General features: G+C 61.6%; 1 protein-coding gene across 9 annotated transcripts; it reads right to left on the bottom strand.

Moving 5' to 3' along the window:
- Positions 1 to 743: 743 nt before the first annotated feature.
- On the bottom strand, positions 744 to 12,077 carry HSF1 (heat shock transcription factor 1). Of its 9 annotated transcripts, none has more exons than XM_070392553.1 (15): positions 11,807 to 11,896; positions 9,162 to 9,528; positions 8,775 to 9,046; positions 5,713 to 5,821; positions 5,304 to 5,440; positions 4,909 to 5,033; positions 3,567 to 3,642; positions 3,428 to 3,489; positions 3,245 to 3,341; positions 2,674 to 3,164; positions 2,242 to 2,325; positions 1,507 to 1,612; positions 1,366 to 1,431; positions 1,216 to 1,285; positions 744 to 1,131 (listed from the first exon to the last, which is right to left on the bottom strand). In XM_070392553.1, exons 3-15 carry the CDS (start codon positions 8,808 to 8,810, stop codon positions 926 to 928), a joined length of 1,665 nt encoding a protein of 554 aa, XP_070248654.1. In that variant the 5' UTR covers positions 8,811 to 9,046; positions 9,162 to 9,528; positions 11,807 to 11,896; the 3' UTR covers positions 744 to 925. The 9 variants fall into 9 exon arrangements, with proteins under 9 accessions (XP_070248654.1, XP_070248653.1, XP_070248655.1 ...); XM_070392552.1 differs by having other exon boundaries at positions 8,775 to 8,837; XM_070392554.1 differs by lacking the exons at positions 8,775 to 9,046; positions 9,162 to 9,528 and having other exon boundaries at positions 2,674 to 2,943; positions 3,028 to 3,164; positions 11,807 to 12,077.
- Between the last annotated feature and the right edge of the window lie 6 nt (positions 12,078 to 12,083).

Genomic DNA, 12,083 nt, shown 5'->3' with positions numbered 1-12,083 from the left:
AAGTATTGGTGGCAATCCTTGCCAGGGGTCTCCCCCTTGGCGGTGATGTATCCATGGGGGCGGGGGGCACCTGCCTCAGGAGCAATGTCTGCATGACCCGAGCGGGCCAGCTCTTCCCACCCTGCTCTCCTGGCCTTGGGCTGGGCTGTCCCCATGGTGCAGTCTCAGGACACTGCCCAGATCCTGCCCCCTGCCAGGTGGGAGGCAGCCTGGGCCTGGATCTGGCTCCGGATAGAAGAGCCTAGGGCTGTGCCAGGCCAGGTGTGCCACTTGGCAGGTGGGCCCCACAGGGAGCGTCTGAGATGCCCAACAAGAGCCCACTCCACCCAAGTCCTCCTCTCCCATGGGCCACAGGGGCCGTGGCCTCCTGTCCCTGCCCACGGATGGTGAACACTGGGGAAGCTCCTGGGTGCTGGCTGTCAGGTGGACTGTGCCTCCCCTACACCTTGGCTGACAGCACAGGAGCCAGACCCACAAGCAGGATCACACTCCCTTCCTTTGGCCAGACCCTCTTCTCCCAGAGCAGGCCCAGCACCCAGTGAAGGCTCTGCTGGGCAGACAAGCCACATCCCCAGGGGCTCCTGGTGGGAGGCAGGGGCAGGGGTCCTGTAGCCCCACAGGCCCCTCGATTAGTCCCAAGTGCACACAGGCCCTAGAGCAGGTGTGCTGGGCATCCTCCTTGCCCCCTGGGAGGAAGTGGCCACAGGCCAGTGTAGAGCTCGTCTTGTCCATCCACGGCCATCTACATATATACCTGTATGTTTATTTCTATGAAGGGGGAAGGGGACTCATGTAAAAACCAAAATACACTTTGTGAAAGCCACAGTATTGGTCAGTTCGGCGTGGCTGTGAAGCCCCAAGCAAGCCATGGCATGCGGGGCTGGGCCTCATTGCTGACGGAGAATAACTGGCCCTCCTGAACCCTTTAGGAGACAGTGGGGTCCTTGGCTTTGGGGGGCTCCGAGCCCGTCAGCAGGGAGATGGTGGGGTCATCTGCATAGTCGTCCCCCTCTGAGAAGTAGGAGCCCTCCCCCAGCTCGAAGAGCACAGGCAGGTCGCTGCTCCCCATGTCCATGGGGCCGGAGTCCATCAGGAGCAGGGGCTGTGCTGTGTAGTGCACCAGCTGCTTTCCTGGGGGTGGGAATGGGGGGCACGGTGAGGATGCTGGTGGGTGGGACAGGAGGGGACGGGAGGTGTGCAGGTGGGCTTGCTCACCTGAGTCGGGGCTGCTATTCTCTGCCTCGAGAGGCCTGGGGGGCTCCTGGGGAGAAAGGAGCTCCTGGATCTGCTGGGGCAGGAGGGTTTTGAAGGTTCCTGCTCCCCCACCCTCGTCACCTCCCTCCACCCCACCCCCACTCTACACACACTGGCCAGGCTGCTGTCCAGGTCCGGCAGGTTCATGTCTGGCACTGTCACCGAGGGGCTGAACAGCTGGGAGAGAGGAAGAGAGTCAGGCTGGGACTGCGAGCAGGGTGGGTGGCGGGAGGTGGGCGGGGTGGGACTCACGTCCAGCAGGGCACTGGTGTCCACACTGAAGCCGTGGCTGCTCAGCATGGTCTGCAGGTTGTCCAGGTTGGAGTCCATGGCATCCAAGTGCTCACTGAGCTCAGCCCTGGCCGGGTGAGGGGGCAGCTGAGGCATCACTCCAGTGCCTTCCCCGCAGCCACACACCCCCTGCCAGAGGGCTCCCCCTCAGCCACACCCACCCCTGCCTGGGGCCAGAGCAGCAGTGTGTGGACAGGGCCTGGGTGCCTGGCAACTGGGGGGGAGAGTGGCTCGGGCCACACCGGCTGGCCCGGCCCTGCAGGCCTCCAACAGCATGAGGCTGGGCCAGGAGGGTTCAGGCTGGAAGTCTTGCCTTTGCATGGAAGACAGTAGGGAGGGGAAGGCTGTGCTCAGTGTGAGGTGGGCCAGGCCTCCCTCGTGCGGGTGGGAAAGACCCAGGTCTGGAGGGCCATGGGGTGCCCCGAGGACACTGAGGAGTGGCCAGCCCGCCCTGAGAGAAAGCCAGTTTGCACAGTAGCAGAGACCCGGACAGACTAGTAGCTGAGCTCGCCCGGAAGGCCCCTCGCTGTCAGCCAGTGATTTGGAGAACAGGCTTGGGCCCCAGGGCCGGGGGGCCACACTCCCTGCAGGCAGCCTGGGATACCGTTCACCAGGCTTGGCCAAGTGGTCCTCAGCTGGGGAGGGGCCCGAGCTCTGGAAGAGCCCTCCTCCCTCCCCAGTGGGGACAGCGCTAACCCTGGCTGGAATCGGCCATGCAGAGAGGAGGAGGGGTAGGGGAAGAGGCGGGCGACCCCAGACATCTGTGGAGTGCGAGCCAAACTGCAAGATATAAAGACAAGAGCCCCATTGCAGCCGGGCCCAGAGGGCGCGTGCCCCCGCCCACGTGCCTGGCTCTGGTGGCAGGGCCTCTGCTGGGCAGCAGGGCCAGGTGACTGACAGCTGCAGCCAGGGTGGCACAGAGAGCAGGTGCAACAGGCCACCATCCTCAGCTCCTGAGTGACAAGGCTGTGGGAGCCAGGCTGGTCTCCAGCTCCCTCCCCAATCCCAAACTCGGAGCTGAAGACCACGCCTGCAGCCCCTGCAGCCCCGTGCCCAGCCCTCCAGGACAGTCCTAGCCAGAAGCCCCAGGCACGTCCGGGGGGGAGGGAAGTGGAGGGCAGCACTCACTTGTCCAGGCAGGCTACGCTGAGGCACTTCTCAGGGGCCGAGGTGGGCGGGGTTGAGGGGGGCCGGCCCCCCGCATCTGGGAGGGTTGTGGCTGAGGCAGCTGGGGCAGGCTCACTCTCCCGCAGAATGGAGTCAATGAGGGCAGTTGGGGACAGGGGGGTGTCCACAATGGAGGACTGGCGCTCAGGACTCGCCTCCTCCACCGGGGGGCTCTGAGGAGGACTGGAAGGCTCCTCCTTGATGTGCACCAGGGGGCTGCTCGACAGGGGCCTGCGGGTGGGGGCACAGGCGTCAGCAGGCACCTCTGTGGCCCCAGCCCTCTTCGGACCACGAGGGAGGTGGCGCGGTTCCCACCGCTCATCTATGCTCCTGCCGGGAGAGGCCACGGGGCTACTGGGAGTCAGCTCGGTGATGTCCGAGATGATGGGTCCGGAGCTGGAAACGCCATCTGGGGAGTAGAGGCTGGAGCTGCTGTAGGCCGGGGACGGAGCCTGCCATCAAAGGACGGGACACATGTGGCTTGTGCCCGGGCAGCACTGTCCCCGCCAGGCCCGCTGCGCCCAGAGCTCACCGAGTAGGGACCGGAGCCGTGGATGGGCTCCAGGGAGTACTGCCGGCTGTACTTGGGCAAGGAATGTGCTGAGCCACTGTCGTTCAGCATCAGGGGACTGTGGGGAAGGGTGGGTTAGCTGCCTCCTGGCCCCGGTGGCACCCAGGACCCAGTGCTGAGAGACGGGCACCCGCAGCGCCTCACATCTTTCTTTTCACCCCCAGGATCCGGTTCGACTGCACCAGCGAGATGAGGAACTGGATAAGCTGTGGGGGTGGAGGGAGGCGCACAGTTAGCCCAGCCGAGGAGGTGACAGCAGGAGCCCTGCAGGCCCACCGTGTACCTTGTTGACGACTTTCTGCTGCTGGGCGTGCTTCTGCCGCAGGCTGGCCACCTCCCGCCACAGGGCCTCGTTTTCACTGCAACAGACCAGGGCGCAGTCAGTGGGGCCAGGTCCCAGGAGCCCCAGATTGAAGGGCTCCACAGACACTCCACCCCAACCCAGGCAGGTGCAGGGCTGTTGGTGACCACACATTGCTAGCTTGTCTCTCCACTACGGACAAGGATGGGCTATGGAATGTGACCGGGGCAGGCCAGACCTTGCTGCCACTATCCCCCTCCTTGCTCACCTGCACCTCAAGGGAAGGATGCTCAGAGTCAGGTGGTGGTGGTGGGGGGTGTCAGCTGGAGGCTGAGGTCAGATGCAGGCGGAGTGTTGTCTGCACCCCAGAATCCTGCTGAGACCTACTGGGGGCCTTCTTGGCCAGGTGAGCTGGCTGACCCTTGAAGGCCTCCCCCACCCTCGACCTTAGCCCAGCCTGAGGACAGGAAGGAAGGCAGGCCAGAGGGACAGTGGTCGCCCAGCTCTCCAGGCTGCAGAGCAGCATATGGGGTCGATCTGTTATCTTTCCAGGGCTCAGGGCCTGAGTGTAGCTCAGAGGTGGCCCAGGGAGTGGGAAGAGCCAGGTGAGCCCACCCTCTCAACAGGTGAGCAGGGCTATGAGTGGGTCTGCCCTCTGCTGGGCCAGCCCTGCCACGCCCCCCCCCCCGCCCCCCCCCCCGAATGTCTTCTTGATAGAGTAGACCCTCTTGGCCTCACCTAGAGGAGCCCTGACTGAAGGCCTCGCTCATCTGGCCCCCAATGGGAAGAGTCAGAGCCCAGGAGCCACCTCTATGATAAAGGGGTCACAAGGGCACCAGCACCTGCCCCCTGAGCAGCTTTGAGGTGACCCTGAGCTGAGGACACCACCCTGGCTGGGGTTCCTGAGGTCCCAGGGCCCTCACGGGCATGGGAGGAAACCCAAGCAGGCATTTCTGAGGGTCTTGGGTGAGGGGACGTCTGTGCTGAGTGATGCCAGGGACAGTGGGAGCCAGCAGGAGGGGCCTGGCCACCCTGGTCTGCAGGGAGGGCCCGGAGGGCTGGTGTGAGCAGACGGAGAATGAGGCCAGTGCTCTGAGGAGCCCAGCTCCGCACGCTGCTGCAGGAGTGGTCAGACCCCACCTCCCGGGGAAGGAGGATGGCCCGGCAGGCCCTCGAGGGTGTGCAAGGCCAAACCTAACTCCGGGGAGCAAAAGGCCCGAGATCACCGGCCACACCTCCTGCAGGCGGCAGAAGCGCCTGGCCACGCGGCCCAATGTCGCACCCTTGTCTGCCCCACCTGCCGCCCGCTCCCCGCGGGACCTACTGCTTCATGGCCAGGAGCTTGGAGTCCATGCTCTCCTGCTTCCCCTTCATCAGCTGCACGTCGGTCAGCAGCTTGGTGACACTGTCCTGGTGAATCTTCATGTCCTCACTCTTCAGGGTGGACACCTGGGTCCCCACAGGAGGGTCACTGTGATGGGCCCCACAGAATCGGGGGGTCTGGACACGGGGAAAGGGCCAGGGGCTGCGGCCTTGAGATCGGCCTTCACTGCAGCAGCTGGCGCGGCACAGGCGGGGGTCCACGCGGACAAGCGGAGGGGGCCATCAGGAAGAGGGCTTGGAGCAGCCAGGCCAGGCCAGCAGGGCACCAAGTGGACGCGGCAACCCCACCGCCAGAGGGAGGTCAGAGGGTGTGGGGACAGGGAGGCCGCTACTTACGCTGGTCACCTTCCTCTTAATGTTCTCGAGGAGCTGCTCCTGGCCGCGCAGGAAGCAGGGGTGCTGGAACTCGGTGTCGTCCCGCTCTGGCTTGACAAAGCCGCCCTGCTCGATGTGCACCACCTTCCGGAAGCCATCTGCACACGACGGGGCACGGGCAGCTCTGCCTTAGGACTGAGACCAGCGCCCCCCGCCCCCCCCCCCCCCGCCCGCCACTGCAATCTCAGAGTTCCTGCCCGCAGTGGCTGGGCAGTCTGGCCTGAGCCCCCAGGTGTGCTGGCTCCATGCCACACCCTGGAGAAGAGGGACCGCAACCTGGTGGCTCCACCCTCACCACAGGCAGGGTCACTGCTGGCGCCCTCTGCCCCCCCCCCCCCCCCCCGCTCCCCCCCGGCGGGCGGGCACTCACACATGTTGAGCTGCCGCACAAAGCTGGCCATGTTGTTGTGCTTGAAGTACTTGGGCAGCACCTCCTTGGCAAACTGGCCCTGGTCGTACACGTGGAAGCTGTTCCCACTCTGCCAGGAGACATGCAGGTGAGTCAAGCGCAGCTGGTGAGGGCACAGGGCCTCCGTGAGCAGCAGGCAGCCATGCTCCCTCCTGTGGGGCGGAGGCCACGGGAGCTGCTCGCCTGAGAGATGGGGACCTCATCGCAGTCAGGGTGCCCCGCCCAGGGTCCTGAAGCTTCCCCAAGGCCAAGGCCACATCCAGGAAGCACCACAGCACTGCAGGCCCATTCTCTAGGCCAGTGGTCGGCAGACTCATTAGTCAACAGAGCCAAATATCAACAGTACAACGATTGAAATTTCTTTTGAGAGCCAAACTTTTTAAACTTAAACTATATAGGTAGGCACATTGTTATTAACTTAATTAGGGTACTCCTGAGGCTTAGGAGGAGCCGCAGTTTGCCGACCACGGCCCTAGGGGAATCCACTTTAGCTGCAGCACGCAAATGCACCTGAGAAGAGCTGAGACCCCACCTAAGGCAGCCAACAAATGGGGCCCTAATTCCAGTTACTCTGGAGGAAAGCTGTGCTCAGAGACGCAACTTCCTCTTCCCCTTGGCATCTGAGATGAGAAACCGGTTGTACAAAACCCCTGCACGACCCGCTTCTCCATGTCCTTCCACGAGGGGCCAGGCAGGCCCTGTGACGGCGCAGGGTGACACGCGGCCGAGACTGTAGTGACACACAGGGAGCGCTCCCCACCCCGGGGGAGGGGAGAGGGTTAAGGGGATGGGGGAAGGCCCGGATGGTCCCTGCAGCTGGAGCACTTTTTAATTTTTTTTTATTTTAGAGAGGAAGGGGGAGAGGGAGAGAGAGAAAAACTGATGAGAAACATTGATATGTTGCCTCTCATATGGGCCCTGACTAGGGATTGAACCCGCAACCCAGGCATTTGCCTGAACCGGGACTCAAATCCACAGCCCCCTGGTGCAGGGGACGATGCTGCAACCAACTGAGGCACCCAATCAGGGCAGCGTTTTTAGATTTTTTCTTTCTTCTTCTTATTTATTTATTTATTTATTTTTAACACTTTTATTGATTTTAGAGAGAGAGGAAGGGGAGAGGGAGGGGGGAATATCAATGTGAGAGAGAAACATTGATATTGGTTGCCTCCTGTACACACCCCAATGGAGACAGAACCTGCGGCCTGGGTATGTGCCCCGAGTGGGAATTGAACTGGCGGCCTTTCAGTGCATGGCACAGCACTCAACCAACTTAGCCACACTGGCCACAGTTAGATCTTCTTTTGTTATATGCCTTAGGACAATCTCCAGGGACTAAGTTATTTAAATAAGCTTTGCTGGCTTTGCTGTCTTTGTTTGATTTAACCCACAGCTCTCCCAGTATAAAAAGCCTTTTCTCTAGGATGTCTAATTTTCTTATTTTGTTAATCCTCATCCGAGAATTTTTCCCATTGATCTTCAGAGAGAGTAGAAGGGAGAGAGGGAAGAAGGGGGTGGGGGGACTGAACCTGTGACCCTTTAGTGCGCAGGCTGGCCCTCTAGCCACTGAGCAAAAACCAGCCTGCACGGATGTCTAAGTTTCACATCTTTTGGCTGCCTAAGACGGTGGATAGCCCTAGCTGGTGTGGCTCAGTGGGTGGAGCGTCGGCCTACAGACTGAAGGGTCCCAGGTTCGATTCTGATCAGGGGGGCATGCCTGGGTTGCAAGCTCAGTCCCCAGTGGGGGGTGTGCGGGAGGCAGCCAATCACTGATTCTCTCTCATCATTGGTGTTTTTCTCTCTCTCTGTTTCTCCCTGAAATCAATAAAAACATATTAAAAAAAAAAAAAAAGACAGTGGATACCAATTGGGAAAACTTAAAAGGAAGATCTGGGTAGAGATATCAAAAAGAAATAATGGCCCCAAACTCCCCCAAATTTAAAAATATCTAGTAAGCTAAACGAACCCCAAGACGGGTAAATGCAGAAATCCACACCTGGACACTCCACAGGCAAACTGCAGAAAGCGAAAGGTGAAGAGGACCAGGAAAGCAGCAGGAGAGGAGACTCCTCACGACGGAAGCTGTTTCCGCCAGCAACCACGAGGGCAGAAGGCCGGGTCATATAACGGTGCTGAGGCACACTCCCTCCAGGGAGCACGCCGTGCCAGCCCCTCTCCCGCTCCTTCCCCCACAGGCATGTACCCCTGAACCTCTAAGTGACCCCACGAGACTTGCACTCGGGGAGCAATGGGCACCCTCGGAACCTGTCTCCAAGGCTCCCTTTAGTCCGACTTCCCCGAGCGAGCGACCAAGCAGCCCCGCCTGGGCACCCCGTGGCTTTCTCCAGGCCCTCGGCCGCCCTGTCCCTGGGGTGTGCGCTGTGCTCAGTAAGACTAACTGTGGAAAGGGAAGGAGTGAGTTCCACTCCGGGGAGGGCAGTGGGAGCCGACCACCGAACCACTTCCACGTAAAGCAAGCAGTGCGCACTCAATACCCTGGTCTTGCCTTTGTAACAAACGAAGAAACGTTTATTCAAGAAAATCTACTAAAATTCTGTAGGAACAGGGAGTCGGCAGCACTTGCGCCACCACCCACTCCCCTTCACCCCAGGGCCTTGGTTGATGCTGCACTTGGAGGGGCACAGCCAAGACCATGGAGACTACTCTCCCTGCGGCCCCACCCAAGGCCGACCGCAGCTCATGGAGCAGGCACAGCACCTCTCACCCGACCCAGCTCCAAGGTGAAGAGGCGAAATGCCTGGTGATTGCAACCAAGAGGCTGGGGGTCCCCTTCTTCATGTTGCTCCCATCCAGGGAATGGAGGCTCTCACGCAGGCATGGCAGGCTGAGAACACTGGGGCTCCCACCCCCCCACCCCCCCTCCCAGCTAGCAGGTAGGACAAGCACCCATGCCAGGAGGGGCAAGCTGAGAAGACAGAGGCTACTGCCCTGTCCAGCACCCCGAGCAGCGACACAGAGAATCTGCTCGGGGGACAGGCCATCCAAAGGCTAAGTGGACTCACGCATGCGCCAATCACAGGTATGTTTCCACCTGTCATTGTCCATCGTGAATTTGGTTGACACTTCTATTATAGAGAAAAGGCGAAGAGTGACTGTTAAAATATTTCTTCTAATTAATTTCCGCACTGGGACACGTTAATAAGTAACAATACAAGGATGAACTCTGTGCCTTGGCCATTGTGGCTCAGTTGGTTGAGTGGTGTCCCATGCACTGAAGGGTGGCCGGTTTGATTCTTGGTCAGGGTTCTGGGTAGGCTTGGTCCCTGGTGGGGGCCTGCAGGAGGCAGCAGATCCATGTTTCACTCTCACATGGAAGCTTCTCTCTCCCACTCCCTTTCTCGCTCTAAATGACAATGTTTTCTAGGAACGGAGAGAGTCTTATGTCTTACTTTCCAATCTTTGTCTTTCATTGGTTTATCTGCCGTATTGCGTGACCAGGAGGTCCAATGCAATTGTTAAAGAGCAGGGCTGCACCCGACTGGGAGCCCTGCAGTAGTGGTCAGTCCAAGTGTGGCTGGGGGCTAAGCAGCAGCCGGAGTGGGGCCAGAGCTTTCACCCCGTGGGCCGTAGCGGGCAGTCTCCAGTCAGAAGGCCTGGAGTTCCTGGCAAAGGCAGGCAGCAATGGCTGGATGTCAGCAGAGAGAACGTCGACTTCAGAACTGGCTCAACGATTCTCTAGCTCTTACTTCAAGTTTCTTGATGTCTTTGAGATGCAGTCTTCTCTACAAAAGGGCCATCTGTCACTTCCCCGCGTGGCTGTGGATGGAGCACAACTGATACACAGAAGGAGTCAACAAGCACAGTTATGCTACCCCTCGGTGGTCATCGGCGCAGCCACCCTGGCTCCGGGAGGCACCGAGAGCCTCCAGCCATGCAGGGCACCTCACATTGTGACCTGGGGCACCCCTGCAGCATTTTTCACCGAGGGCGGGGCCCACAAGGACCTGTTGGGTCCTGCCGGTTGTCTGAGATGGGCGTGGCAGGCTGAGCCAGGGAGGCGGGTGGGCCTACCTGCCATGGGAACTCTGAAAACAGTCCACGGCCAGCACAGTGTCCAGGCCAATTCTTGGAGTGGTCTCATGGGGAGCTGGTGACCTAACTGCAGGGACTGCTCTGCTCCAGACTCTCCAACCAGAGACCAGCCCCTCGAGTGACCCTCTGACCACAGGTGGCCTCTGACACAGGCCACGTGGGACGGACCCGGCCTTGGGGACCTCCACTCACCAGGTCTCTGGGACTTCTCGCAGCCCCTCACAACCGTTAGGGTCATTCCTACTTGCAGCGAGAAGTGAACGGCACTGACCAGGCGGGGGCTACAGTGAGGCCCCGAGATACCAGGGTCAAAATTTAAGCAGGGCCTCCCAGTACAGGAGGCCCTTTTGCTACAAGTAAAAAGAAGTGCCTCCTCCAGCTGTCCGAGTGCCTCCGGCCTCACCTGACCACGATCCTAGGCTACACAGACCAGGCCAGACACTCAGGCTCCAGCTGTTCTTCCTCCCCGTGAAGAACTTGCCAACCGGGCTCACGGCTGCTGTGGCCACCGTGAGTGGAGGCTGCCACAGGTCTGATGGTATTGGACTTTTCTACTCAAAGGCTTTGCCCGGAACACAGACTGCGGGTCCTGGGAGTATGCCGGCAGGGCTCCCCCTACACACCTCACAATCTTTCCTTTTTAAAAATACGTTTTTATTAATTTCAGAGAGGAAGAAAGAGGGAGAGAGAAACATCGATAATGAGAGAGAATCATTGATCGGCTGCCTCCTGCCACCCCACACTGGGGATGCAGCCTACAACCCGGACATGTGCCCTGACTGGGAAAGCGAACCGTGACCTCCTGGTTCACAGGTGGACACTCAAGCGCTGAGCCACGCCGGCCAGGCTGCCTCACAATCTTTAAGCGCAAACAGCAAGCCGATTAAGGGGCAGGACAAGTCATCCTGGTAGAATTAAGCTCAGATGGCCTCCCCGAACTGGGTGAGAGTGTTCCCTGAGAGCTCAGGGAAGGAGCAGGAGGAGGAAGGCAGAAGAAGGGAAGACAAACGGGGCCATTTCCTCTGGTCAAGGGAAGGGGGTAACGGGCCCTGTGGGAACGCACCCTGACCCTCGTTGGCGCTTGTGCTGCCCGTGGGAACAGGCCTGGGGAAGGGGGCACCGGCCGCAGGACGACTGCCCTGGGACCAACAGGAAATGTCTCCAGCGGGACTTCTAGCCTCTTTATTCCCAAACACTCTTCCCGCAGGGCCGCGCTTCAGCCACCAGCCGGCCCAAGGGCGAGAGCCTGGCTCGGGGGGCTGCTTCCCGCCCAGCCTTCCCTCCTCCCCGAACAGCTCAGGACTAGGAGCGGGAGGCTTAACGGAGCCGAGAACCCGCCTGCCCTCAGCGGCCCGGGCGCTCGGAGGCACCGGAGCCCCTCCGCACAGTCGCCGGCCCCGGCCCTGGCCGGACGCGGCGGCACAGCCAGGATGCGAGCGAGCAGCAGGCTCGGCTCTCGCCTCCAACTGCAGACACAGCCCTGACGGGCCCCGCGGCCAGGCCCGAGCGGCCGGTCCCGCAGGCTCGGGCCTAGCCTGTCAACAAGCCCGCTGCCAGGCAACGAGGCGCGGGGCGTGGACCGAGACGCCGCCGGGGGAACGAAAAGCCAGGCTGATCTGGGGAACCAGCTCGCTATCCGGCGCGGTCTGCACGTCCACCCGGGCTTCCCGACCTTTCACTTTCCGTTTCCGCGCCGGAGCGGCGCCCTCGACTCCGTGAGCGAATCCTGGTTTCCGCGCGGCTGCAGACCGCACCGCCGGGAACGCAGGGGAGAGGCCGCCGGGACGCCACTGCCACTAGCGACCCGGGGCGCCCGTCGAGGCACAGGCGCGCCCCGCAGCTGTCCGGCCGGGAGCAGAGCCCGGGAAGGACAGGCCCGCCTCCTCCCTCCCCGCCCAGGGGAACTTGGCGCGGGCAGGAGCCGGCGGGAGGCCTCGGACGCTCCTTCCCCCTCGGGCCCTCCGTCCCCACACCCGGCGGCCGAGGCGGGGCCCGCCCTCACCGGGCTCCAGCAGATGAGTGCGTCGGTGTCCGGGTCGCTCACGAGGGTCCACAGCTTGGTCAGAAAGGCCGGGACGTTGCTGGGCCCCGCAGCGCCGGAGCCCACGGGCAAATCCATGGCGGGGAGAGGCGGGAGTAGCGACCGCAAAGAGAGGCCGGGGCCGGGCTAGCGCCGCCGCCGCGTCTGTAGGCCGGGCCGCGCCGCCGCCGCCGCCCGCTGCGCAGAGACGGCCCACAGGCCTGGCATGGCCGCCGCCATCTTGCGACTGGCGCCCCCC

The sequence above is a fragment of the Myotis yumanensis genome, unplaced genomic scaffold (assembly GCF_028538775.1).
Source record: "Myotis yumanensis isolate MYYU_CA2020_CCGP unplaced genomic scaffold, mMyoYum1.0.hap1 SCAF_15, whole genome shotgun sequence".
Classification (NCBI taxonomy): Eukaryota; Metazoa; Chordata; class Mammalia; order Chiroptera; family Vespertilionidae; genus Myotis; species Myotis yumanensis.
This window is presented reverse-complemented; position numbering and strand designations above follow the sequence as displayed.

Excerpts from the sequence above, each read along its gene's own strand:
- HSF1 (XM_070392549.1), bottom strand. The coding sequence starts at position 11,923 with ATGGATTTGCCCGTGGGCTCCGGCGCTGCGGGGCCCAGCAACGTCCCG. Across the intron at positions 5,822-11,806 it reads CACTCATCTGCTGGAGCCCG|AGTGGGAACAGCTTCCACGT; the intron begins GTGAGGGCGGGC and ends GTCTCCTGGCAG. Across the intron at positions 5,034-5,303 it reads TTAAGAGGAAGGTGACCAGC|GTGTCCACCCTGAAGAGTGA; the intron begins GTAAGTAGCGGC and ends GTGGGGACCCAG.